At 40.8% G+C, this 27,160-nt stretch overlaps 1 protein-coding gene across 1 annotated transcript in view; it reads right to left on the bottom strand.

The window, feature by feature from the left end:
- Positions 1 to 22,830, bottom strand: part of gpr39 (G protein-coupled receptor 39) — a 43,653-nt gene extending 20,823 nt beyond the window's left edge. The window contains exons 1-2 of the mRNA XM_042001424.1: positions 22,695 to 22,830; positions 21,668 to 22,599 (exon numbers count right to left, since the gene is read on the bottom strand). Of these exons, the coding sequence (XP_041857358.1) occupies positions 21,668 to 22,424 (757 nt within the window). The 5' untranslated portion in view covers positions 22,425 to 22,599; positions 22,695 to 22,830. The remainder of the gene's footprint in view (positions 1 to 21,667; positions 22,600 to 22,694) is intronic.
- Positions 22,831 to 27,160: the final 4,330 nt, after the last annotated feature.

Here is a 27,160-nt window from a genome sequence, read left to right as displayed (position 1 = left end):
GCTGACTTGACTTTTCCTAATGAAACCATTATGAAACATTTCCAAAAAGACTTCATTCCAGTCCTTTTGAAAATCTTTATCACAATGCTTTGATTTTACTGGGCTTTTTCTACTTACCTGGCATCTTAGACCATAAAAAACTGAACAAACAAATGAATTAGATATCTGTCAGTCTGAACATCGAAATCGTGTTGATAATCACTAGCCTACAAAACATTATATAAAAAAAAAAAAAAATCTGGGATCACATTCAGATTAAAAATTCTTCAGTACAATTACACAGTAATGGAATCAAAATCTAGATATATGTCTAGCAACATTACATTACGTTCTTTGAAATACCATAAGCGCTTAAGCTCTATTCAGCTTTGCGCTGTTATACGGTACATTACGGTACATTACGGTACATTATGGTACATTACGGTACATTACGGTGCATTATGGTACATTATGGTACATTACGGTACATTACGGTACATTATAGTACATTATAGTACATTACGGTACATTACGGTACATTACGGTGCATTATGGTACATTACGGTACATTACGGAACTGTAATGTGCCGCTGGTATACGGCCAGTTAACCGGCATCTTGATTAAAAAACAAAAAGAAGCTTATTTTGGACATAGCAGGAGAAATTTCACTTTTCATGTTCCATGCGGTGAAATAAATGACTTACTGGCTTTTACACATTGCTGTGGGTCCCTCATCTTGTAAGACTCACTCACTGAAACACGGAGCTGCCAGTAGCCCTGCCCGTTGGATAAAGACAGGTGGACCAAACCACTTTGAGGAGTAGGGTGGTCATAATCTTTCAATAATTAAAGGGGTAGTGCACCCTAAAATGTGTTTTTGAGCTGTAAACAACACCGCATTACTTAACTGTTGATAAAATTTATCATTTTTTCATTTCTTTAAAAAATGGGATGTTGTAGGTCAAAAATGGCTCATAATGCCCCCTACAGGGTAAAACCAGGTTTTGTTTTTCTTGATGTAGAACTGTACTTTAGCTGTACTTGGTGCTTCTCTACATCACGAGAAAATTTTAAAAACCCTACAGCCCCTCCCTCCAGATGCAGGTAGGCGGGTCCTCGCCTTGCAAGCATTGAAAACCACACCCACCAACGCATATGAAGGGATGGTCGAATCCCAAATGGAACACTTGAGCACTCCTGCACTCACGGGCGCGCTCCCGCGAGGGGCTCGAGGGTTCAGTGGTATTCCAATTGGAATTGTGTGAGTGATCAAGGGATGATGGCGGACATTTTTGAGCCCTTTCTGCCCCCTTTCCATAAGTCAGCATCGATGCCAACTTTCGCTAAGGAATTACCCATAAATCACTGCGATGTCACGTGAAACACGGAGTTTACCGAGAGAAGCCGACGTGTGAAACATGTTCTTCAGTATTGTGGCGCTGGGTCGTTACCCAGCAACCCATGTGCATAAACATTAAACAGGTTAACCCTATATTTCTTCTTTAAGTTTTCCCATTTCTTTGCAGCCTGGCTGGGGGTCACAACCTTCTGCAGACCCATTTCTGCAATGATAACACTATACACATACGCACACAGACACAAATGCTGCTCATCAACACTGGTTTTCTTTTGTTTTCAGCCCATTTACTTTTATATGGATTACAAGAACTCAACACTTACTCAAATCCTTGTAAGGACGCGTTGCGGAAGCCCGTAAATAGCGCTTCATGTTTTATCCTGAGACAAATTAATTTTTTGGTTTGGTCTTCAGACCCTGTTGATGGAGATATTACGTTGTTATTAGCCACATTCTTTCAGACATTCATGACAATAAATCATGGCTGCAGTGTTTTATACTTACAGACAAATCGTTGCTGCAGCAACTTCTCTTCTGTCATTTTTTTTTTTTTTTTTTAAGAATTGTAATCCTCTCGTTTTGGCGTCTCTCTCCTTGCAGTGCAGGTCTCAAAGTGCTGTCCCAATCCTATTTAAAGCATTTCGAGCCCTTGTGGCCTGTCACCCTCGACTCCTCATGCAGGTGATGTCATTTAGTCATCAGGGGCTCAGGGCGAGTGCTCAAGTTTTCGGTTTGGGATTGGGGGGATGTGAACTTATCTGGTATAGATCTGCTAGTTTCAGGCTTCTAGTATTTCACAAAGTTTCTGATGAAATATTCCTGCAATGAGATGAATTTGTGCTTTTGAGGGGTGTAAAAGTAACACCGGACTTTATTCTTTACCTGCTGATCCTCATCTGGCGACAGACAGCAGCTCAAATCGTAGCAGCAGCAACTTCTAGCAGCTGCCACAACCTGCCGTGAGTCTCCACAGCTTTCCAGAGCTGCTGGAGCTGCTGACAGGCAGCTAACAGCGCTAACGGCTCAGACTGATACGCCTCAGGACCACCTGGTTCATGTGTAGCTGAGGAGATTCAGGAGGAGAAAAGTCTTCCACAACAAAGACCGCTCTGTGGTGTAGGTGCTTTGTATCTGGCTTTCCATCTTGCTATTGGTCACTGAGTTGCTGCCTGTCAATCATTTCTGCCCGCCCACTCTCCGCCCCTTGATCACCCCACACCTCCCACCTCAACCCTTACCTATATGGTGGAGTCCAAATACAATATAAGAAACATGTAAAGCCAACAACAACAAAGAGTTCTGTTTGAAGAAGAAAAGACAGAAAAATGAGGCCCAGTGCAACCTCTGCTAGGTAAAGCTTTCATATAATACCACAACTTCGTTTGAGAGCAAAGCATTCAACAGAAGGCGGTAGATGTTGTTGGGAGGGCAGGGGAGTTGTATGTAAGTATCACATCATTACTCAACTGTAAAACTGACATAGCTGTTCTGCAGACAGCGAGACAAACTGATGAAAACCTTGTATATGTGCTTTTCATGGCTACTGAACACAGAACTAAATGGAAAATTAACAGCATGTGTACATTGCTATGCTAGCAACCTGTGTCAGCTAACACTAAACACCAGCCAGAGATATGTGTTTGTGTGGGTATGTGTGTGTGTGGTTGATATCTCACTGTGAATGAACAACCTCTAGTAAATCTTTATTATTTCATCTTATCTCTTCATATCTTTGTGTTAGCTAATGTTTGTTAAGAGATTACTTAACTTAATATTAAATATTAAAAACCTGGATTAAACACAGCAAATACAGCACATTATACACACAGCATATTTCAGAGTCAAACTAAATGGGGGGGCATATATCTTTTTATAAAAGTGATTTTACGTTCTAGTTTTTCAATTGGAGGTTGTAGTTTTATGTAAATATAATATATTTACAAGGCAGTAGGAGACTCATATATTTTTAACAGACTTAACTTCAGTTTGTATGATTAGGTGAGGCAGCTCAGGTGGTCAGACTTACTACAAATTTGTGGAAATGTATGTTCATATAAAGTCAATTCTAGGTCTTGACAAGCTATTCTAATCATGAAGTGAAGTAATTCATCAGATGTTCTACCAGATATGTGATTTAATATTTTGTGCCATTTTAGATCCCTTGAAATCAGGAAGTTACAATGTACATGCAAATAAGGCAAAATCTGCACTTATTTTTCTCCAGAAATTCCAAGTTTTTATAATATGGTAAATGGTCTGTAGCGCTTTACTGAACCTGGAATGTTACCCGAAGTGCTTTACATTATACATCACATTTACCCATTCACACACACATTCACACACTGATGGCGAAGTTGCCATGCAAGGCGCTAACCACGACCCATCAGGAGCAATTTGGGGTTCGGTGCCTTGCTCAGGGGCACCTCGACATGAGCTCAACTTGGCTGAACCGGCAATCCTCGGGTTACAAGACGACTGCTCTACCTTGCTGAGCCCTGCCGCTCCCAATAATATGTTTTATAAAAGGATAGTTCATTAAATGTAAACCTCTTAAAATGTACTACTTTATTTTAAAACAAATAGATAAACTGAGAGTTTTTTGTCATTTATAAGTTATTATGCTTTTGTTTCACTAGTCTGGCTCACTTAAAATCAAGCTGCACTGTATGTGGTCCCTGAACTAAAATAAATTTGACAGCCCTGCCATGATTCATCATGACATTACTGCAACAGGAGCAACAACAATTAACAGAAAACATTTATCCTCAGGAAAAATGGCATGTTTAGTTAACATGGAGCACATTTAATACTCTCATCTCTTGCTCTGAAATGTTTTTTAACAGTGGATATGAGGGGGGCACATCTCTTCTTCTCAAATTAGGGCAACACTCTTTGCTGAAGTGCTGCATCCCACAGGACATTAAAAAGCTTCTCCAAGCCTATTTCCTCACTCTAGTACCTGCAGCTTCACTCTCAGCAACATCCTAAATGATCAAATCCTGTTGTTTTGGGAAAGTAAAAAGCTTTTTGTGTGTAGTGATAAACTAAACAAAGTGATGCAGAGTTTCAGTGTTTATCATTCTGATTTGCAGTTTCTCCATCTGTGAGAGGATTATATAAAAAGCTAAAAAAATACAAATATGAAGTGAAATTTTACAATTGTGATTTCTTTACCATGAATACGACCAAACAACTGAAATTTTCCCATCTAAGATATGTCCTGGGGTCACTGATGTTTTCCATGGAGAAGAAGAATAATAGACTCCACAAACTGAGCAGGTGTCTAAAGTCTGTTCAACTTAAAGATTTCACAACAGGGAAATTGTGTCACTGGAAACGTTGCTACATGCTACAGACTTGACCATCTCCAGGACTGATGCTTTTTGCTGAGTCACTGTCGTAATGAAAGGTGATGGATTGTCCCAGACTAACGTCTCTGCACTTTGAAGCTCTCTCTAAGATCCTCGAGTGCCTTCATCTGTTAGTTATGACCAGTTTCTTGATTCCTGCTTCAAAGGAACATCTCCATAACATCATTCTACCACCACCATGCATTGACACAGAGCTGAAACATTCACACTAACTACATCATAAATATCTAATTGATGATTAGCTGTTGAGACTGGTTTATAAAACCAAACATAAACGTGCTTGTACTAAGTGATGACAGAGCATGCAGCTCCACAGCTGCCTTTTTAATCCATGTGCAGGACTGCATCCCATATGGCTCTCTTAGTGAGCTGCTATCATTCATCGGAGGGCTTGCCTTGGGCTGTGTTGGCTGCCACAGGGCTCTGGAGCTTATATTCAACTATACAGCTGTCACTCAGAAGAGATAATAAATAATGACTTAAAGGAGGCCCATCGTAGGGCATGATGCACAGTTACTGACCTGCCCAGAGAATCTAAAAGAAATCTTCCTCAAGGTTAATTTGGTCAGTAAAGGGGTTTGAATAAGGACATCAAAGCTTGAGCTCCAGAAGGGGCTCGAGCCAAACACAGTAAATAGCTTCATCGATTCAAACATGAAAAGTTTGAGGGTGGCAGTTGGGCTGTGGCCACACTTCATGATCTATTACCCCTTTGAGGCAGAGCAGAGGAAGTGGTTCCACTAATTAGAGTAACTTAGGCAGCCCAAAGCCAAGAAGACTGTTCATTATCATGAGAGAAAATGCTCTTGAATTCTCTCCTCTGTTAGATTTAATGAGTTTGTTAATATGATCTCAAAGCAAACAAAACAGAAACAAATATTTAAGCAATGCATCTAATTTGCATCATGAACAGACTTTCTAATCCACAGGAGCTCAACATGAGGGCAACGTTTCAGAGATGGATGCTTAACTGATTAATTTATGATCTATGACTGATTTACACATTCGGTCATACAAGTGGCTTCATATGATCTTGTTTCAGTGCAGTTTCACAGTGAATACAGCCGATACCACAAATGTCTGGGAGCAGTATTGTTTTCGTCAACGATGACGATGACGAATTTATTTCGTTGACGAACCTTTTTTATGACAATAACGAGACGGTGACAAGTTAACACTGGAAAACCTAAAAGGTAACAATTGGATACCTTATAACCCTAACTACTAAAGAGGTATCACTTTGATACCCCTCTCCAGAACCAGTCGGACCAGTTTTGAACCTGTGCCGACCATTATGCTAACCAGTATGCTAACAATGTTGCACTGCTTTATTGGGCGTTGATGGCCGATCGTCAGAGCAAATGCAAATGTGAAGACAAAAGCAGCAAGTTTTTATAGCAACTCAAACTAACTTCATTGCTTCTGACTCCAATCTTCCTCTTGAGAGCTTGAATCTTCCTGGTTTTTTCGTAAATATTTTGCATTGCTTAGATTGGACTACATAAAAGTTCAATTTAGTAAGAGAATGAAAACACAAACTAGAAACTGCTTATTTCAAATGGTTTATTGAAAAGTTTAAACAAAACAGAAAATCCAAAAATTCACACAACACAACACAATAAACTGTCCTTAGTCTGCGCAGACCTTGCAGCGCCATGGCTCTTCTTTTTTGCACATTCCACATGTGAACTTGCTACATTCAACACATCTTTTTGCAGCAAGGTTCTTTCTGCACTGGTTCCTGACTTGGCACTTTTTCCTTTTGGCAGGTTCCTCTGGTTCAGCAACCTGTTTGCGAAGACCGTTGTCCCTTTCAATCTGCTTCGCTGTCACGTGAGACGCGGCCAACTCACTGGCAAGCTGCATCAAAAAATCTGGCCGCCTTTCCTTTCTTCCTGTGCAGGCTTGATAAAGCACATAGGCGTTCAGGGCTGCCATGTCCACCATGTTATAGAACACAGCCACTGGCCATCTTCTTGTTCCAGCTCGTACGGAGTATTCCCGCACCATCTGGTCCATGGAATCCACCCCACATTTTGTTTTGTTGTACTGGGTGATGGTGGTTGGTTTTTTTTTGTGTGTGTCCTCAGTCTGAATGAGCCCATGCATGCTGCTCGTGACATAGACCGTCTTCTTCCGGCTGGCTGCTTAAACAGTCAATGTGGCGTTAGTTGTTGTAAACACCTGAGTGCTGAACTCACTGCAGTTTTTCACTTTCGCAGAAGGAGGAATTTCTCTGCGAATCTTATTGACTGTCCCAATGATGGTGGTTTTCCGGCTGAGCAACTTTTTGGAAAGTGAAATTGACGTGAAGAAATTGTCCGTTGTGACGGTTCTGCCCTGATCCAGAAATGGTTCAATCAACTTCATAACCACACTCTCAGACAGTCTCTCTTCTTTGGGACGACTGGGGTCTTTGCCAACATAGGGATAAACATTGCAGATATACTTGGATTTCAGGTCGCACGCCACCCAAAATTTTATTCCAAACTTATCTGGTTTTGTGGCAATGTACTGCAGAAAAGGGCAACGTGTTTTTGATGGGTACAGCTGTTCGTCAATGGTGATGTGCCGACCAGGTCTGTAGAATTTGACACAGTTCTTCCGAAATGATTCCCATAGTTCTGAAATTGCTGCAAACCTGTCTGTCTGCACTCGCTCATGCCGGGTGATTTTTTGGAAGCGGTCTCTAGCCATTGTTGCCATGATCTCTTTGTTTCCATACATCTTGGACCAGTTGTCAGACAAGGATGGAACCTTCTTCACCCCTCGCCAGATGATAATTGCTATGAATGCCATCAATTCTGGAACAGCCATGAACCAATCCACAGTCTCTGTGTCTCTTGCATGCTGAATTGTGCAGGCTTGAATGGTGCGAAGCATCTGGAGGGAAAGAAAGCAGAGGAAGCTTTGGAGGCGAGTTGTGATCCTTGTTCTGGCTTCAGGTGTTGGCTTTTGTGTCTTCACATTTGCATTTGCTCTTGACGATCGGCAATCAAGTCCCTAGCAAGCTGTGTTAGCTTACGAATGTGCATTGTTTTTCCAGCAGGTTCGTGGTTGGCCATTGAATTGGCCATTGAATCTCAATAGGGATTAAAATTACTTCCTCATTCCACAATATTCAGTTCTACAGGGTATCGGCACGACACCAGACAGGAGAACAAGTTAGTACGGAAAAACACCAGGTTTCCCAGTGTTAAAAATGGCTCTCGGAAGATGAAAACATGACGAGACGTTTGTGAGATCTCGTTGACGAGACGAAAATGTTTAAGGGCTGATTGTCCGACATTAAAAATGCACATTTCTGCTTGTTGTTTGACAATCTGTCAGTCAGCGATGCTGCTGCACCTTGGCCACGCCCACCACCAGACGTGCAGCACACAGACAAGCAGTTTATTCATTCATATGTTAACCTTTCCCATTTTCCTCTTCTGACCGTGGTCGGAAGACACGGGGGAGAGCCTTCTTCTCCAGGGCCGAAGTAGCTTTCTCTTCGGGATTAACTCCCTCCTATGGGATAAGCTTTGTGCCACTGGGGAGCGAATCTGAATTCTTTATATTTGAATTTGAATCATTAAATTTGAATCTGAATATGCCTGTTTGAATAATTGCTTTAAAAAACTGAATCCAAATGACCATATTTGATATTGAATCTTTGTTTTTTGAATGTGTATATTGGTAAAGTTGAAACTTTTGTATTTGAAAAAATTCATTCCCTAATTCATTTTCATAGTTCAGTTTCAGTTCTCTCCATTCAAATTCAGATCTGAAATTCAAATTCAGATCTGAAATTCAAATTCAGATCTGAATTTCAAACTTTTGTGCCACACATCTGGGACCTGACGTGAGGCAAAACTAGTCGATCGAAGATGGAGTAACGTCAGTTTTGTGCAGTTTTTCTCAACAGCTACAAGCAGAGGGAGGGTGAGGGGTGGATGGCGGCGGGGAGAGAGCGAGATAGACGCTAAGATCCAGGCCAGCCACTCTCGCTACAATGGCACTTGCAGTTTCTGTAGCGGTAGTTACAGTTTCCTCAGCGGTCTCAGCGGTTTGCCACTGTGGGCTGGTTGCAGACTTTTCACATTAGTGGTAACTCCTAATACAAAAAAAATATGTGTAAGTTTGCACAGATTAATCTGCACCTCAAGTGACGTACATACACCATGTAAGCTATAACGGACCAGCTTTTTTTTGCATTGGTTTGGAAACATTTTAGTAAGTAGCCAGTATCTTTATGAAATGTTGCATTTCATTTTAAATAGGTCGTCAACTGTCTTTTCTGTCTCAGCAAGCAAGTAAGATCACGTATCCGTTGATCGTGACATTTCATAAAGATACTGGCATGTCCACCGTGGTGTTTGAAGGACGGAGATTTAACGTTTGTGGACCCTGACCACTGCTGGCTGGGACGTTGCGAGACGACAGAATGTTGCTCCATTCTCGTCTCTCCTGGACTGACGGAGCCCAATAAGCCTGCAAGCTGCTTTCACAACGATGCGCCGTCCCAGACATGATTTGGCGTGTCTGCAGCCCGGCGAGTTTCTGTTGCTACAGTTACCAACTAGGGTTAAATCAACAATTTACAACAATAAGGCTTTTTGACCGGAACTTCTTTTAAAGGTGTCCATATGGACACCCTACAGCCAAATAAGAATGGAGTATTCACCCAGACCATTCATGTTTTAATCACACAAAACAACTAAATGATGTCCCAAATACAAAATGGACTTAATCTTCCAAGGTTGTGCCCTCCTCTGGCATATGAAGGTCGCAGAAAGAAGTACAATGAAGAGGCTTGATCTTCAGCCTACATGATGGTTATTGCATTGATTATTTAATATCAAAATGGAACAGATCTGGAAAGTTACTATACACATACACATATATATGTAGTATATTTTTATGTGTTAAAAAAATAATGACACGTTTATTGTTATCAATGAGCGATATTACTAAAATGTTTCCAAACCAATGCAAAAAAAAGCTGGTCCATTATAGCTTACATGGTGTATGTACGTCACTTGAGGTGCAGATTAATCTGTGCAAACTTACACATATTTTTCTTGTATTAGGAGTTACCACTAATGTGAAAAGTCTGCAACCAGCCCACAGTGGCAAACCGCTGAGACCGTTGAGGAAACGGTAACTACCGCTACAGAAACGGCAAGTGCCATTGCAGAAACGGTAACTGCTGTTGTAGCGAAAGTGGTTTTATTGACCTAAATTAATTTGTTAAAAACTAATAATTTTTTTATTTGACTAAAACTAGACTGAAACTTTTTTGAGTTTTCATCGACTAAATCTAGATCAAACTTAGACATGACTCAAATGTGACTAAAACTAATCAGCATTTTTGTTATGATGACTAAAACTAAGACTAAAACTGAGATGTCTGCCAAAAACAACACTGTCTGGGAGGGACGTCATCTGCACTGGGAAACAACATACAAAAGAGTTGAATCGAGTGCAGTGGAGATGTACCATGAGATAGAAAAGTATTGTAACTAGTCAAAGGCCAACACAAAGTTTATACTCCTCAGCTTCTTTAAATCAAAAGACCGTAGCCACTTCATAAGGTCCACCGGGTCAATTGCTTGTCAACACAAATATCTAATCAGCCAATCACGTGGCAGCAACTACATCTAGTCATGTAGACATGGTGAAGACGACTTGATGAAGTTCAAACTGAGCATCAGAATGAGGAAGAAAGGAGATTTGGTGACTTTGAATGTGGCATGGTTGTTGGTCTGAGTATTTACTGGGGTTTTCATACACAACCACCTCCAGGGTTTACAGAGAATGGTCTGAAGAAGAGAAAATCTCCAGTGAGCAGCAGTTGTCTGGACCAAAATGTCTTGTTGATGTCCGAGGTCAGAGGAGAATGGACAGACTGGTTGGAGATGATAGAAAGACAACAGGAAGTCCAATCAGCACTGGTTCCAACCAAGATCTGCAGAACATCATCTCTGAACACACAACACGTCCAGCCTTGAAGCAGATGGACTACAACAGCAGAAGACACACCGGGTGCCTCCTGTCAGCTAAGAACAGGAAACTGAGGCTACAATTCACACACACTCACCAACACTGGACAATAGAAGATGGAGAAACGTTGCTGGTCTGATGAGTCTCCATTTCAGCTCCACATTCAGATGCTAGGCTCAGAATCTGGTGGAAACATCATGAAAACATGGATCCATCCTGCCTTGGATCAACACTTCAGGCTGCTGCTGGTGTAATGGTGGGGGGAGATTTTCTTAACCCACTTTGGGCCCCTTAGTACCAACATGGCCTGGTTTAACCACCACAGCCTACCTGAGTGTTGTTGCTGACCATGTCCATCCCTTTATGACCACAGTGGAGCATCTTCTGATGCTACTTCCAGCAGGATAATGCACCATGTCACAAAGCTCAGATCATCTCCACCTGCTTTCTAGAACATGACGATGAGTTCACTGGACTCCAACGGCCTCCACAGCCACCAGATCTCAGTCCAGTAGAGCAGCTTTGGGATGTGGTGGAACGGGAGATTCTCATCATGGATGCAGCCGACAAACCTGCAGCAACTGTGTGATGCTGTCATGTCAATATGGAGGAAACCTCTGAGGAAGGTTTCTACCACCTTGTTCAATCTATGACACCAAGAATTAAGACAGTTCTGGAGGGAAAATGGGTCCAACTCGGTTCTAGAAGGTGGACCTGATGAAGTGAGGAATGTGTATGGCTCCAGTAGAGAGTATTTTACACCAAACCAGGATTTTTTGCTAATCCTAATAAAGCAGTTCACATTAGACATGAAGCCAGCAGATTTCTATTAACAGTCTTCTAGCTGTGTGATTTATCAGGAAGAGCTCCATCACTTGGTGTCCATGATCCATTCCTACATCTGTAATATAAATGTTGATGTCAGTCACTGGTAAGTGTGCAGATATTTTGGACTATTATTCGTTATTGAAAGATGTTTTCAGTCAAATGTTTTTTTACAGACAATTTCTGTGTTTGGATCTGTGTGAAAATTCTTGATCATCCAAAATGTTCATCAATGATGAATATTCTGATGACACAGCAGCTTGTTTGTTCATATGAGTTTTTCAGCTTGAACATTATTTAAGTTTAAATGTTCTGTTGTTGGATGTGCAGTCATTCAGGATCAAAGAGCTGCTGTCCTTCAGTTCTCTCAGTGTTTAAATACAGTATGTAAAGATTACTGATATCTAGGGGCAAAGATGGGTATAGAAATGATTTAATCTATGAGTGGATCCAGTGGCCTGAAGTGCAGCAATGACTGCACTACAAGTAACCATTCAGAGACACCGTAGTAAAAATGGTGGTGCAAATATGACAGCTGCCATTTATGTGGGCCCACAGTAAGTCATTCTAAGAGAAAAAAAACACAAGTTATTTTAGTAAAGTGATTAGAAACCAATAGAAATACATTTTAATGATATATTAAATGTCTGTGTCACTGACCTGTGATTTTGTTACATACTGGAACTTTAAAACCAAATAGGTTCACGTTTTTCATCAGCTGTGTTAAACCAGGGAAAACATCATGAAGCTCTTAGAAAGACTGGCTGCTTTTTGACCACCTGGCCTCACTTAGTGTTCACATCACACACTGCTGACAAAAGCCAGCGTTCACAGACCAAAAGCAGAAAAAAGAATTAATATTCACTTCACAAATGCTTGCTTCCTGAGACTGACACAACTATCTAAAGCAATTAACCTTCTGTCCTGAACGTGATGTGTGGGCAACTGAACGGGAAGGCTCTCTGCTCTTAATTACTCTCTAAAGTCACATAGCCTACTCAGGATTAAAAGTTAGTTCACGGTTTAGTAGGAGCCCCCCCCACCCAACCACCATCACCACCACCATCAGTTATGGCTGACTGTCCAGGGTGAAACTTTATCTCAACACGATTCATTTTCATATCAAACTGATGATCAGGCTGTCAGTGTCTCCAGGTAATATTCAGTCAAATTAAATTTTCATTATTAAGACAAACTCCGCACTGCATTGCTGCTTGGATCATTGTTTACAAGGCCTGAGCTGTAATGGACTTTGAAGCTAACAACACTGGTGAAATTAGCGAGTTAGGTAATAAGGATACGACAGGTGGTTGTTGGAGAACTGAAACTGAATATCACATGCTGATTCATTTTGATAAAGGTGCAATAAATGTTGAGATAATAATAAATAAATCATGGCAAGGGTAAGACACTCACAATCCATTTTATATCGGTCCTCATCAATATTTATGTGTACATCAATATTCTGGTCTGTTGGTTAGAAGAGTTTGAAGACGGGGCGTCTGGCACATCACTCCTGCTGAGATTAGCAGCAAATAAACAGTTTGCATGAAAGAATATCCCTCTCTGTGTGTAAATACGTGTAGCTTGATTCAGCTAAAACTTCATTTTTCCATATGCAGTTTAGATTTATCCTGTAAGATACAACCTTAATAACAGATTGATTGCTGGAAAGATCCAACATGGCAACCTCAAACCTGTCCAGCCTCTTCATATGTGTTGGTAATATCAATAGTAGCATCGCTCAAGGGTGTAAACGTCCAATAAGCAGACGTGAAAAAAGTAATAAAGCCCGATTCAAAACAAACAGCAAGTTTAATGCATACTGATTTTGTTTTGAATATGATGCCTGAGCTTTTCCTTCAAACAATATGTTTTTTTTCCTTCTGTCCGATGCTGCAATATCATTACAGCGTTTCTGAAGAGATGTGAAAATGCAAAGCAGCCTCAGTTATTGTCTGGCAATATATGCAAAAACTAAACAGATGCATAATACAGAGTGTCTGAGCTGAAAGATGGAAAAGTGAGGAGTGATTGTTCAGGTAGAGTAAGATTTCATACTGATATTTTACTGTTTTTCCTCATTATCCAACTCATTTAAACTCTTGCTTTGCATTCAGATGAAGACAAATTTAAAGGAGTATTTGTAGGTTTCCAGTAACTTAATGTCATCATCAAACTTTAAAACATATCTGTTTGACATAGTTCTGTAATTTAATATTTTATTGCTGCCACGTGGCTTTTTCAAACAATCTGAACTAATTATACTTATTATTAAATATCCACCCACAGCACTGTGAATGCAGGATCATTGGTTTGACTTCTGGATGTTGTCCATCCATTTTAATCTATTCTCTATTTTTTAATCGCTCCACCGTCAACTCTCAATTTAAAATGCAGACAGAACTCCAAATATTTACTTAATATTTTAATAAGGTTAAATCTGTTTGTTCAGCAGTTCAAGAGCTATTTCACGTTGTCAAGGAGAGAAGTTTCTCAGGACTGAAGTTTGGGCTCGCTGGCTGAGGAGAGGAGCGCATGAAGGTAGCCATGGTTACAAAATCCAAAAAAGTTCAGATCATGACGTGTGTTTACATGCGTCAAATGATCAAGCAGATTTTTTTTTTTTTTAAAACCACATAGATGACAACACGAGATATGACACAAGTTTAATGTACAGAAATAAATAATAATAAAAAAAAAAACAGAAAAAAAATACAAAAAAAAAACTATATTCTGAAAAAATCATTTTGATTTTCAGTCTGTTGAAGCAAAACCTGTTTCTGGTGGAGCATTTATGCCGTCAGCGAAGACGCAGAGTAAGTAACCAGCGGTTGGCACGCGACTTGTCTGTGCGGCACACACCCGGGTGTGTTGGTGTTCTACTGCCCACTAGAGGCCTGGCACATCGTTTCTGGTCCTATGTGCATTTTTCTCCGCACCGAGATAGTTTTCATACCACTGTTGTGTAAATGTATTTTTAGATGTACAAAGGAAAAAGTTTTGCGGTTTGTGGCCCAGGGGGGGTCATGCAGCACATGAGCCATCCTGACCATGTGAATACATTTAAATGTGTGCACATTCAACATTCAAGGCTACTACGGTATAATAAAAGTGCTTAATTAGAAGATTTAAAAAAATATATTTAAAAAATGTCTATGAATAAAAAAAAATACAGGAGCATTTAGACCACTTTAAGTGTGGTGGAAGATCAGTTTTGACCAAGCATCTTTCTGTTACATGTCTGTCACTTCAATAAAGAAATAACGTAATAAATATAAACAAAAAAAAGCGTCCTGTCTTTATGCTGAACTGCTGGGAGCTTCCAGCTCCCTGCTTTACATGTGAGCTTTCGATGCATCACCACCCAGATGAAAATGAGCATTTTTTCCTGTAATTTCTCCATGAATTTACATTTACATTTCTACATTTTCTGCTTTATACTGGACACTCATATCCAAAACTCCTGAACAGCTTCCTCCCTAAGTCAACAAAGCCATCGGCCCAAAACATCAACCACGGCTTCACTTTGTCTTAGAAAGGTGTTTCTGGGAAACTACGGAGGACGTGAGGGAGTTAAAACCCTTCTCCAGGAAAAGTTTGAATGGCTTCACATTCCCCACAAGTGCAGGGCCCATCCAAGTATGAGGAGACAAAGTGACTTGTGATTTCTCCGCATTTTTGCCACAAACACCAAGTTTTTCCAGCCTCTTCTGTGCTGCAGCTGCTTCCTCTCCCTTCCTCTCAAGTGAGGCTGGGGAGTAAAACACAACAAAAATCTTATGTAAAGCTATTTGAGGCTGAGGTGGAGAAAAATCCCGAACTATTTTGACATTCAAATTGGGAGCTGTGCCGAATTACGGTGCGTTCCAGTCTCAGAATTCAGAGTGGTCAAAAGTTGGTGATGTCATTACTAATTAAGTTAAATTAAATTGAAAAAATATGCACCGCTGTGAATTTCTTTTGCCTGAGTAGATTTAACTTGTAGCACTTTTTACAACCTCTTACACACCTGTTTGTACATTAAAATCGGTGAAAAGAGCAACATCATTACAAGCAAAAATGTTAAGAAATGTGACAAAGCGGCACTGTAAAATGCAGGAAACAGACATGTAGGGAGATTTGGAGCAAGGAAAGCAAGAAACCCAACAGCACAAGGCAAAACGGTGCAAGCCTAAAACTCTGTAAATCAGACATGAAAACATTTAAGGAAGGGAGAGCTTGCAGATCTGAAACCCAGAGGAAGACTGTTCCACAGTCTGAGACACAAGGACTGTAAATCCAGTCTCCCTCCAGGTCCCAGCCAAGCAATTAAATACCTTGATCAGAGCATCTCAAGGGTCTGGCAGGAGTAAGAAGTTAAAATTTTAAAATACCAGTCTGAGGTAGTAGGTGGGTCTATGCACTGGGTAATGCAAAAGAAAGCAATCAGTGCAGGAGCATTGGCACAGGTTTGAGTTGATGACAGCTTTGGGAAAGAAGCTGTAACGCCTACCAGAGGGCAACAGGTCAAAGAGGGGAAAACTGGGTGAGTGGGGTCCTTCATGGATGTCAGACAGGGAGGGCGGAGGGCTGCCGATGAGCTTCTGTGTTGTGCCGCCCTCTGCAGCCTCTTCCTGTCAGCCTCTGTGCAGCTGGAGTGCCACACCGTGACAGCATAAGTCAACAGCCTCTCAATTATGGAGCGGTCACCAGCAGCTGTGTGTTCCGATGTTCCTTCCTGAGCACCCTCAGGAAATGTAGCCGTTGCTGTGCCTTCTTGACCATTGCTGTGGTCTTCTCAGACCAGGAAAGGTCTGCGGAGATGTGGACGCCTAGGAACTTGAGGGACTGTACTCTCTCTACATATTTACCGCTGATGTACAGGGATGCAGGATCAGTTCTGTTCTGCCTGAAATCCAGGACGATTTCCTTGGTTTTTGTGATGTTCAGTGCAAGGTTATTTGCTGAGCGCAACTCACCAAGTTTCAGGACCTCATCTCTGTAGTCTGCCTCATTCCCCCCTGTAATCAGCCCCACCACCGTCGTGTCATCTGCAGATTTGATGATTATGTTCTCTGGGTGAGTGGAACGGCAGTCACATGTGTAAAGGGAGTAAAGTAGCAGGCTGAGCACGCATCCCTGAGGAGAGCCGGTACTTTCCGATGAACCGCTGGAGCGGGTTGATCAGAAAATCTTTTTTCTAGGCACACGTGGGTGGTGGGAGCCCCAAGTAGAATAGTTTGGGAAACAGAATATTTGTGATTATTGTGTTGAAAGTTGAGCTGAAATCAATGAAGAGCATTCTGACGTAGCTCCCCTTGTGCTCCAGGAGGCTCAGTGCTGAGTGGAGAGTGATAGCTATGGCTACCTCAGTTGACCTGTTTGCCCAGTATGCAAACTGGTCCAGGGCAGGAGGGAGGCAGGCTTTAATGTGCCGTAAGACAAGTCTTCCAAAGCACTTGGTAATGACTGGGGTGAGTGCTACCGGGCAGTAGTTATTAAGGCTGGCTGTAGATGCCTTTTTAGGAAGTGGGATGACTGTGGCAGATTTCAGACAGGACAGGGTGACAGCTTTTACCAAAGACAGGTTGAAGATGTCAGTGAAGACCTATGAGAGCTGATGGGCACATGCCTTGAGCACTCTTCCAGGTACTTGGACCTGTAGCCTTCCTGGGATTCACTGACCAGAGCACAAGTCTTACGTCCTTAACCTCTAGGGTGAGAGGGCAGTTACTGGAGGCTGGAGTGGGCCACAGTGGTGTGGCTGATTGCTGTTGAGCCAGCGCCACATTGGAGTCCCCAGATGTCATATGACAGCCTCTGTATTTTGTGATGTTCTGTATACCTTGCCACACCTGATGGGGGTTATTCCTGATGGGATGGTCTTCTGTCCTCCTCTTGCAATATGCTTTTGCAGCCCTGATGCCTCTCTTCAGGTCGGACCAAGCGGTGCTCTGTCGCCTGACTGTCGGCTGAGTCCTGGCCCGAAGGAGCTTGTGGACCTGGCTTGTCATCCAAGGTTTCTGATTTGGGAATACCCAGATGCACTTATCCACAGTGACATTCCCAATGCAGTTCTCAATGTAGGCCATTACAGTCTCTGTGAATGTTGCCAGGTCCTCATGGTGAAAGGCATGCCACTGAGTGTGTTCCAAGCAGTCCTGAAGCTGGGGGAGAGTGTCCTCAGGTCAGGTGGTAACTGTCCACTTTGTGAGCTTTGACTGCAGACTGATCAAAGCTCATGCTGGGGTGAGAAGTGGGGAGAGGTGGTCTGACAGGTCCTGGTGGGGGACGGGTAAAGCTCTGTACACATGCTTGATGTTGGAGTATACAGAGTGTAGTCCCCTCTAGTTGGACATGTAACATGTTGGTAAAATTTTGGAAGAACCAATTTTAAATTTGCCATATTGAAGTCCCCAGCAATAATGTGGGCACCATTGGGATGGGCCTGCTGGTGTTTGTTGCCGTGTTTACATTTGCATCCAGTAGTATATGTCTTGTTTTGTGTTAAGGAACACTGGGACAGTTAGCAAGGGAAGCACAGACTTTTTTTTCATTAAGCTCGAGAACATGCACAACATCCGTTTCCTGTCTAACCTCTTTCAGTGTAAAGGCTGGCTGACACATGCTGGCTAACACCACAGTATACAGGCAGCAGTGATGATGACAACAGTTAGCTCTCTTGGTAGGAAAAAGGGTCTGCATCTCACTGATTTGAACTCTAGGTGTGGGGAGCAGTGTCTGTCTATGGTAGTGCTGTTGCTACACCAGCCTCCATGCATATAGATACAGAGCCCCCCTCCTTTGTTCTTACCGGAGTCACTGTTTCTGTCCCATAGCATTTGGTATATGAGCGTGTAGCTAGGTCTCTGTAATAATGAGAGCACAACATTCACGGACATAGCGATTCCCAGCCAGCTGTAGTTCTAAATCATCCGTTTGGTGAGGCGTAGGGGAGGTAGAGACTCGGCAGCGGAGGTTTGAGTGGCTGCTTCCTTAGCCTAGCCAGTAGCCCAGCTTTTGTTTCCTCTTGCGCCGCCATCTTTATCACCTGTCAGTCTCGACAATAAACTACAGAGATCTCGTCCAGAATGTTAAAAGTGCGGTAAAAGTCAATTGAGACGGTCATCTTTTGGTGAAAATTGATGTCCAGTAAGTCCAAATGGCTGTAGTGATGTGTAGCTATATATATATATATATATATATATATAGAGAGAGAGAGAGAGAGAGAGAGAGAGAGAGAGAGAGAGAGAGAGAGAGAGAGCAAGGGAAGGTCAGGTAACCCTAAATATTTGCAGCACTGGCTTATTCTGTTGATACATTAAGGTAGAAATGAGCAAATTTCAGGCATAGTCGTGAATGATGATAAATCATGATCAATTTGAAATCTGTGATAAATTTGATTAATAATTTTAATTTTTAGAATTTTAGATTTTTGTGAGATAGATAGATAGATAGATAGATAGATAGATAGATAGATAGATAGATAGATAGATAGATAGATAGATAGATAGATAGATAGATAGATAGATAGATAGATAGATAGATCTATTGCATGTTTGTGTTTCTCAGATTTAGCATGGACAAAAAAAACATTAAGTAGCTTCTTTCAGTTCTTGCCCTTTTGTGGAGGACAAACAAGTTTGCAAGAATAATGATGCAGTCCAGGTTTCTTTAGTAGTGAGGCTGGGAGTGAACTTCAAACTACACTGTCTTAAAACCCAGAAAGATTTTCAAATTTGGCTGCACTACCAGATCTTCCCTGGTGTTACTGATGTCTAAAGGAAAACTTTATCAGAGACAAATAGGGGAAAAAAACAAAACAAACAAGACAAAAAAAAAACAACGGCTACAAGGTTACAAGGTTAAACTGAGCTTTAGGAATAAACAGTAAATTCCAGAGCTGTGATTCAGACTCATGTTACAGCAAATATTTGGCTTCCACTGAATGCCTTAATGATCGAGCAGGATGTGCTAAATGACTTCATTCAGACAAAGACTGGTTTGTTTCTGGGACTTCATCGAAGAAAAATCCCACAGCAACTGCAACAGATTCATGTTTCCCTCAGCATATCATTAATGTTCATGTCGTCAGATCACAGTCATGAAAAATTCTGGTAATATCATCTGTTTGCTTATTATAAACCACTTTCAATAAAAGCCATACATTATGCTACTAAAGCTTCTCTTTGTTTGTTTAATTTAGGATATTCTTCTAAGTGTGATTCTGTACAAGAAAAAGAAAGAAAAGATGGCAACTTTCAGACCTGATGATAAGACATATTGTACAATCCTTTCAGAACTATGTTACATCATTATTTTAAAGACACACAAACAGATTTTCCTTTCTTTTTAAACAGATGAACAGAAGCCAAAGTTCAAATTTAGAATAGGAAAAAAGATTCAATTGAGATTAAACATTTTCATGAATCACTGTAACCAGGATCCTTGAATATTAAGAAGTGTATATTATTCTTATCCTAACCATGTGCAATGTTTTGGAACATTTTAACCTGTATGTGTTCTTAACCACTTTGTAAGTGAGTCAGTAAATATGAGTGACAGTGAATAAGAGAAGTGAGCTGCACACTGACATCAATGTTATGTGGTTGGAACCAGTAGTTGTTTGACTTCCTGTTTGACTTCCTAGACCTTGAAAATTGCATCCCTGTAATAAAATGAGTAAATCTCTGCAATGCTTTTGAAGTCACAGAAAAGAGAGTTGTTGTGATATCAGTGTAAGTGTTACTGGTTAATAATAAATGAAGATGGCACATCGCAGAAATGAAAAAAAGTTTAAGGATGATTATGAATATCCCTTTGCAATGATAAAGCTGTCTCCCTAAACCTTTATTAAATCATAGGTCAACGGAGGTATGGCTGAAGAATATTGAGAAATCTAGACTTCCAAGAAAGATCAAGACTCTGCCAGCATGGCCTGCTCCCCGGACTGATGTGGCTAATGATGGTCTATGAGGTCCCATTAACAGCAGTGGAAAGAGTGGAGCATAACATCAACAAGCACCTCACGAAGTGGCTTGGAATAACTCCCAGTTTCACATCAGTCGGGCTGTACATCAGATCTGGGCAACTACAACTACCCCTGTCATCCCCGGTCGAGGAAATCAGGGTGGCAAATTGCAGGGTTACCGTGACCCTTAGGGACTCAGGTGACACCAGTTGCCTTTGTGAAGCAAAGTCAGCAGAGCCCAACAAAAAACGGCCAAGCCTCCTGCAGTCAGCCCAAGTGTGGGAGCTAAGGGTGGAACTAAAGAGAAGACGCCAGTTCCCGAATGTCGTCCGCATGACCTTACGACCAGACACAGTTTTGTTTTCCACCAAATGGAGGAAGATAATCCTCGTGGCATACCAGAGGAAAAATGAGCGCTACATTGACCTGGTGCATGACTGTAGGAATAAAGGTTGGCAGACATGGCTGTACCCGACTGAATTAGGGTGCAGAGGCTTCCCAGCCCAATCAGTCTGGAAGTTATTATCAGCAGTGGGACTGACAAGAAGTGAGAGGAACAAGGCGGTTAAAAAGTAGAAGTAGAAGCATCCCAGGATGTACTTAACCACTGTGAACATTATGTCTGGAAAGACCAACACTGATAAAGTGGAGCAGAACAAAATTAGAGATGATTCAGGCAAGGTCTCCAGCATGGCCATTTTAGCACAGTTTGGTACCATCTGTCCTCAATGGACCTCAGGTTCATGAAGATTAATTCTGTTTTGTACTATCAAAATATTCTGATTGGGCAGCAAGAAAAATTAAGAATATCTTCATGCAGCTATCCTCAATCATCATAATGTTACAGATGGTATATTTTTTCATTTCCACCATTAAACATAAGCTGAGTAGATACTTTTGACAGCATGTGTTTCTTTCTATAACAGCAATAATCTGAATGTTCATGATACTGAAAGTATAGCCTTAAATTGTCTTAATCACTTCCACATAATGTACAAGTTTTCACTGCTGATGTAAGTAACTTGAGTGGCTGTGACAAATCTTAATGTTCCAGCTTCTCACATATCTGTTTACATCATCAGAGCTTTAATTCCCAAAACCGAGACAACTCAAGCTGAAACAAGCATCCCTCTAAATTGTAATCTGTGATTTTATGGAACCAGGCATGATTTCAAGATATAAAACCAGGAACTTACCCAGAAATATTATTGTCTGCTTTCTTGCTGTCTTTGCTGTTGAACTCTCATGCTTTCGACTTTCATTGATTCCATTATCTATCGATCCCAAAGGTTTCTTCAGGACTAAAATCATAGAGCGGCACATGAAGGCCACACAGATTAGCACAATCATGTAGACGATGAAAGCCACGAAGAGGCTGACTCTGTACATCACCCAGTGCTCCCTCAGATTGGTGCAGAAAGTCAGATTTTGGACTGGTGTGGCTTGTCGGAGGGGTATGTGTCCCTCTGTTCCTGTGGCAATCAGCAGAGGCAGAGCAACGAGCACAGACACCATCCATGCAAAGGTGATGAGGGCCACTGTACGTTTTCCCATCAAGGCTTTGAATCGAAAAGGGTGACAGATGGCAACATAGCGCTCGAAGCTCAGCGTGGCTACATTGAGGATTGTGGCATAACTGCAAGCCTCAAACAGGAAGTTGTAAATCTTGCAGGAAGCATTACCTGATGCGGAGGTGAAGGGGAACCAGATGGCGCTGTACAGCTCCACCGGCATGCCGATAAGCAGCACCAGCAGGTCGGAGCATGCCAGGCTAACCATATGGTCGGTCACATTCTTCTGCAGGTAGCCATTACGCTTTAGCACTTGTGTCACTCTGATAGTGATTGAATTACCCACAATCCCACTCACCAGCATGAGGCTGTAGAGAACCGTCAGGAAGATTTTGATGGGATAGTTTGGTTCAAGTTTACTCCAGTCTTTTTCCTCATCCATAGTTACAGAGTGGTCAGCCAAGATTTCTCCAGGAATTGATTAGGTTATCAGTTCTGCTGAGCACAGTCCCTGAGATTGAAACCAATCCAGATGTGGCCGTTTATTCCAAGATAACAATTTATACTGAAGACGTTTCTTTAAATCCAGTAGTTCCTGATTGTCTGAAGAATGTGTCCTAGTAGACAGCAAATATAAATCACAATAAGTATCAGCACTCAGCTGAAAATGTTAGGACTCTTTTCCTCTTTCTATAATACTCTTCTTACTCACAGTGTCAACAAATTAACAAGTCCAGCGCTCCCTAGTCTGCTCCATCGTCTCACAATCCAGAAATGTACAATTCCCCAGAGCCCTTACTAGACCTTCTGAAGACTCGGTTGTCTTCACCTCAGTCTGAGCAAAGTGTTGGCCAACAATGAACTCAGATGAGTTCCTCCTCCCTCCTACGTGGGCAGGGCAGTTAAACATTAAACACTTCCACAAGCAGCGAGCAGTGGGGTCTGGTTTCACTTCTTATCAGCACTAATGTGCCTTTTGTTTGCAATCACATTTTGCTTCAGAGATTTCAGATGTGGGTTTAAATGAGAGACAAATAAAATGCTATTAGGGCAGTTGGGATAGTGTGTTAGAGATTCAAATCAAGAAAAAAGGAGAGATCTTGAAGGTGATCCAATAACTAACTGTATTTTTAATTTTTCACATAAATATTAAAGCCATTTTCATAATGATGAAGACATATTTGTGCTTAAATACTGACACAAAGGGGCATTTAAATCTTTAGAAAACACATCACCTGACACAAAATTAACAACCAACCTGGATGTTTTCTGTCTTGCTCTCCAATAATCACAAGTTTCAGCCATTTGATTTGAGTTATAAACTGTAGGGATAAAAATTAAAGCTCTTCTTTTTCTTCTCATGTCGACTGAGGGTAGACTGCTACCCTGACTCACTGTTTCATCTTTTAAAGCAATAAAATGGTGACCAGAGCTGGCCAACTAGCGTGCTATCTTCCAAAGATAACCCAGTAACAGGAAATGTCCCCAATATGAAATCACAGAGGTGCATTTCTTCACATTCTGTTAATAATTTACTTCACTTATTGTTTATTTGATAGATTTAGTGTTTACTAACTGGATTTTGAGTCATTTGCAGAACTAGACTTTTATTCATAGTGTGTGTGTGTGTGTGTGTGTGTGTGTGTACAACCACAAAATTGCCCTTGACATCAGACATTAAGCCTACGTTAGGGCTTATTTCTATATCTTCTGAGTAGTGTGTTTTGCATTTTTCTGTGTAGTGTGTACGAGCAGTGTCAGTAGTGTTCTACATTTTTACATACTTTGGGCATAAATTGTGTTTGGTTTTCAGCACAGATGAAACTGTTTTGAGGTGATAGTTCACTTTTGCAGCAATTGTCAGAAGTTTTTTGAAAGTTTGAATTATGTGTTTAGTGTTTAAAGGTGTGAGAAAATGAGAGTATATTTTTAAAAAAATGTTTTGCAGCAGTTGAGAAATACTGTAATCTGTAGAGTCTAGTAACACCAGGAGGTATGTGCACATACATTCATGTTACTGTAGGATATGATATATGTATGGTAGCTCTTCATTTTGCAAACATAAGCCTAGAAAAACAGCTCTGAGCAGGTGAGTTGCCAGATCTGTTTTGATGCTGCATTAGTCACCCAGAAATACTTGTCTTGTCTTGTCTTGTCTTGCAGTTTGTACCGTAGACTTATTTTCAACATCCATTGTTAGGGGTGGGGTGAACCTATGTTAATCCTATGTAGGTGTGAATCAGAATCAGATTTACTGCCATTATACTGTGTACAGCGCGATTAGGAAGCATCTCCTTTTTCATTGCAGTCAAATAATTTAAAAGAAGAAAGTACATTAAAAAGTTCCAAAAAATTTAGACATATATACACAAGGGTTATAAGATAATAAAATTACAAAAAAAAGTATAATTGTTGTTAAAAATGTAAGTGAAATTTAAAGATACATTGCATTAGAGAAGTAGAGAAGATGTACACAATGTAAACTGCAACAATAGAAAAAAGTAAAAAAAAAAAAAAAAAAAAAAAATATATATATATATATTTATATATATATTGGTATTGGTTGTAGTAATGTTGTATTGCACATGTATGTTATACATGTTGGGATCTGGACTATCTCCACACACTCACCGTTGATGTAGAGGGGGGTTGGTTCTGCTCCTCCTGAAGTTCTTGATGATCTCTTTTGTTTGTGTTTGTGTATAATTTGATTGAGTTGCTCCTTATCCTTCAGCATCTGTAGCTAACTGCTTGAGTCTCTTCGGCCACCACTTACTGACCACACAACTGCATGGGACTGCATACTCACCTCCCACTTTGTCAGGTCCACCATCTTAGTACCAGGTTGGACCTCCTTTTTCCTCCAGAACGGCCTTAATTCTTTATCATAAATTCAACAAAGTGTTAGAAACCTTCCTCAGAGGTTTTGCTCCATATTGACATGACAGCATCACACAGTTGCTGCAGGTTTGTCGGCTGCATCCATGATGAGAATCTCCCGTTCCACCACATCCCAAAGCTGCTCTACTGGACTGAGATCTGGTGGCTGTGGAGGCCGTTGGAGTCCAGTGAACTTATCGTCATGTTCTAGAAAGCAGGTGGAGATGATCTGAGCTTTGTGACATGGTGCATTATCCTGCTGGAAGTAGCATCAGAAGATGCTCCACTGTGGTCATAAAGGGATGGACATGGTCAGCAACAATACTCAGGTAGGCTGTGGTGGGTAAACCAGGCCACGTTGGTACTAAGGGGACCAAAGAAAATATCCCCCCACGCCAATACACATTTTTTTCCATCTTCTATTGTCCAGTGTTGGTGAGTGTGTGTGAATTGTAGCTTCAGTTTCCTTTTCTTAGCTGACAGGAGGCACCCGGTGTGTCTTCTGCTGCTGTACCTGCTTCAAGGTTGGATGCTGTTCTGCAGACCTTGGCTGGAACCAGTGGTCACTTAAACTCCTTTCTTCCTCATTCTCATGCTCAATTTGAATTTCAGCAAGTCGTCTGCACCATGTCTACGTCACCAAATGTGTTGAGTTGCTGCCATTTGATTGGCTGATTAATATTTATGTTATCAAGTAATTGAACAGGTGGACCTGATTGTATATATTGATTTGTTTCTGTTGAGTTCTGTGTTTTGATCATGTTTAATTGGCCTTTGATGCCACTGGGAGAGGCTGCAGCCCTCATTTGAGCTTTAGTAGGATGAAATAGGTAGAAAATGGATGAATGGGTCATTTCTTTTCTATTCATGAAGGTTAAATGAGATACAGTATTAAGAATATAGTGAAAACACAGAAGTTTCTTTCCTCAGCAGGATGTAGAGACAATGGTTATTCAGTCACTGCAAAAATAAAAGATCCTCCAGTCATACCTAAACTAGCCCTGTCTCTCTGTATATCTCGTTAGTATGTCTGTTTTTCCTGGACGTGCTCTTTGCCTTCTCTTCAGCTGTTCCAACTATTATGGTTTGTTAGTTTGTGGATTTTCTCTCATCTTAGATTCATTATCATCCCAGGAGTGCAACAGCATGCACCTTTTGGCATTTTTGTCAACATTATATGAGCTTACTTTGTTCTTTCTTTTGGGTTGAGTTGACTGAATTCAAGCAGATTGTCTACGTAACTTATTATATGATGCTGCTTTGATCATTGGTTTAATGGCACCTACAGTACTTACCAGCAATGCCTTCTGGTTTTTGAAATACTGTCTCATAAATAATTATGACCTGGCTGTTCTGTTTAAACAGACATGCATGAGTCTGCAAGGAGCCAGACAGTCTCCCTGCAATCAAAACTGTGGAAACCACGAGGAAACACAGCTCTGTGACTCCCTTATTTGTACTGTCTCCAAACAGACACTTGAATCATAGAGGTTATCACATTTCTTCTTCCTCTGACATTAACTCAAGGCAGACTCAGACTTCCAACCTATGTTGACAGTATTATTGTGAGCAGAAAGGGACCACAGCTAGCTTTTCAACATAAGTAAGATCATTCCAACACAATACAAAAATGTCTGACATATAACAAGTTTTAGATATATTAATGCAAATCTTTGTATTCCCAGAAGATTCATGGCAGGAGCTGCAAGTGATTTGCATTGATGAGAAGGTTTACTAACAAACTCCTCAGTTTGGTGTCAGTCAGTCCAGCCTGGCGATGCATCTCTAAACAAACGACTCAAATGTTGGGACACCGAAGACAGAAAACTTCTAAAAATGCAAAAATTTGAAGAGTTTAAAATCATGGAGCCACTTCAGTGGCAGCACGTCTAAAAACACACCAGAAAACCTGGAGGAACCAAAGTAGAAAGAAATGAACACTAAGAATAAAAATACTAAAGGTTAGTAATGAGGCATATATATATATATATATATATATATATATATACATACACATATACACATATATACATACATACATACATATATATATATACACACATATATATACACATACATATATATACACATATATACATACATATATATATATTTATATTTCTTTTTAACAGAAAAGTTATACAGTTAACTGAATAATAATAAAATATTTAAAAATCAATTATTCTGAATCTAATAACAATAATATTTTTTTTAAATTAAACCCTGAAGGGAAAAACTTTTTTCCTCTCATAAGATCAAAAGTTTTTTATTTAGGGTTCTATTTTTTCTCTTCAGTGT

The sequence above is a fragment of the Melanotaenia boesemani genome, chromosome 12 (genome assembly GCF_017639745.1).
Source record: "Melanotaenia boesemani isolate fMelBoe1 chromosome 12, fMelBoe1.pri, whole genome shotgun sequence".
In the NCBI taxonomy this organism is placed as follows: domain Eukaryota; kingdom Metazoa; phylum Chordata; class Actinopteri; order Atheriniformes; family Melanotaeniidae; genus Melanotaenia; species Melanotaenia boesemani.
The sequence above is the reverse complement of the archived record's forward strand: the minus strand, read 5'-3'. Positions and strand labels throughout refer to the sequence as shown.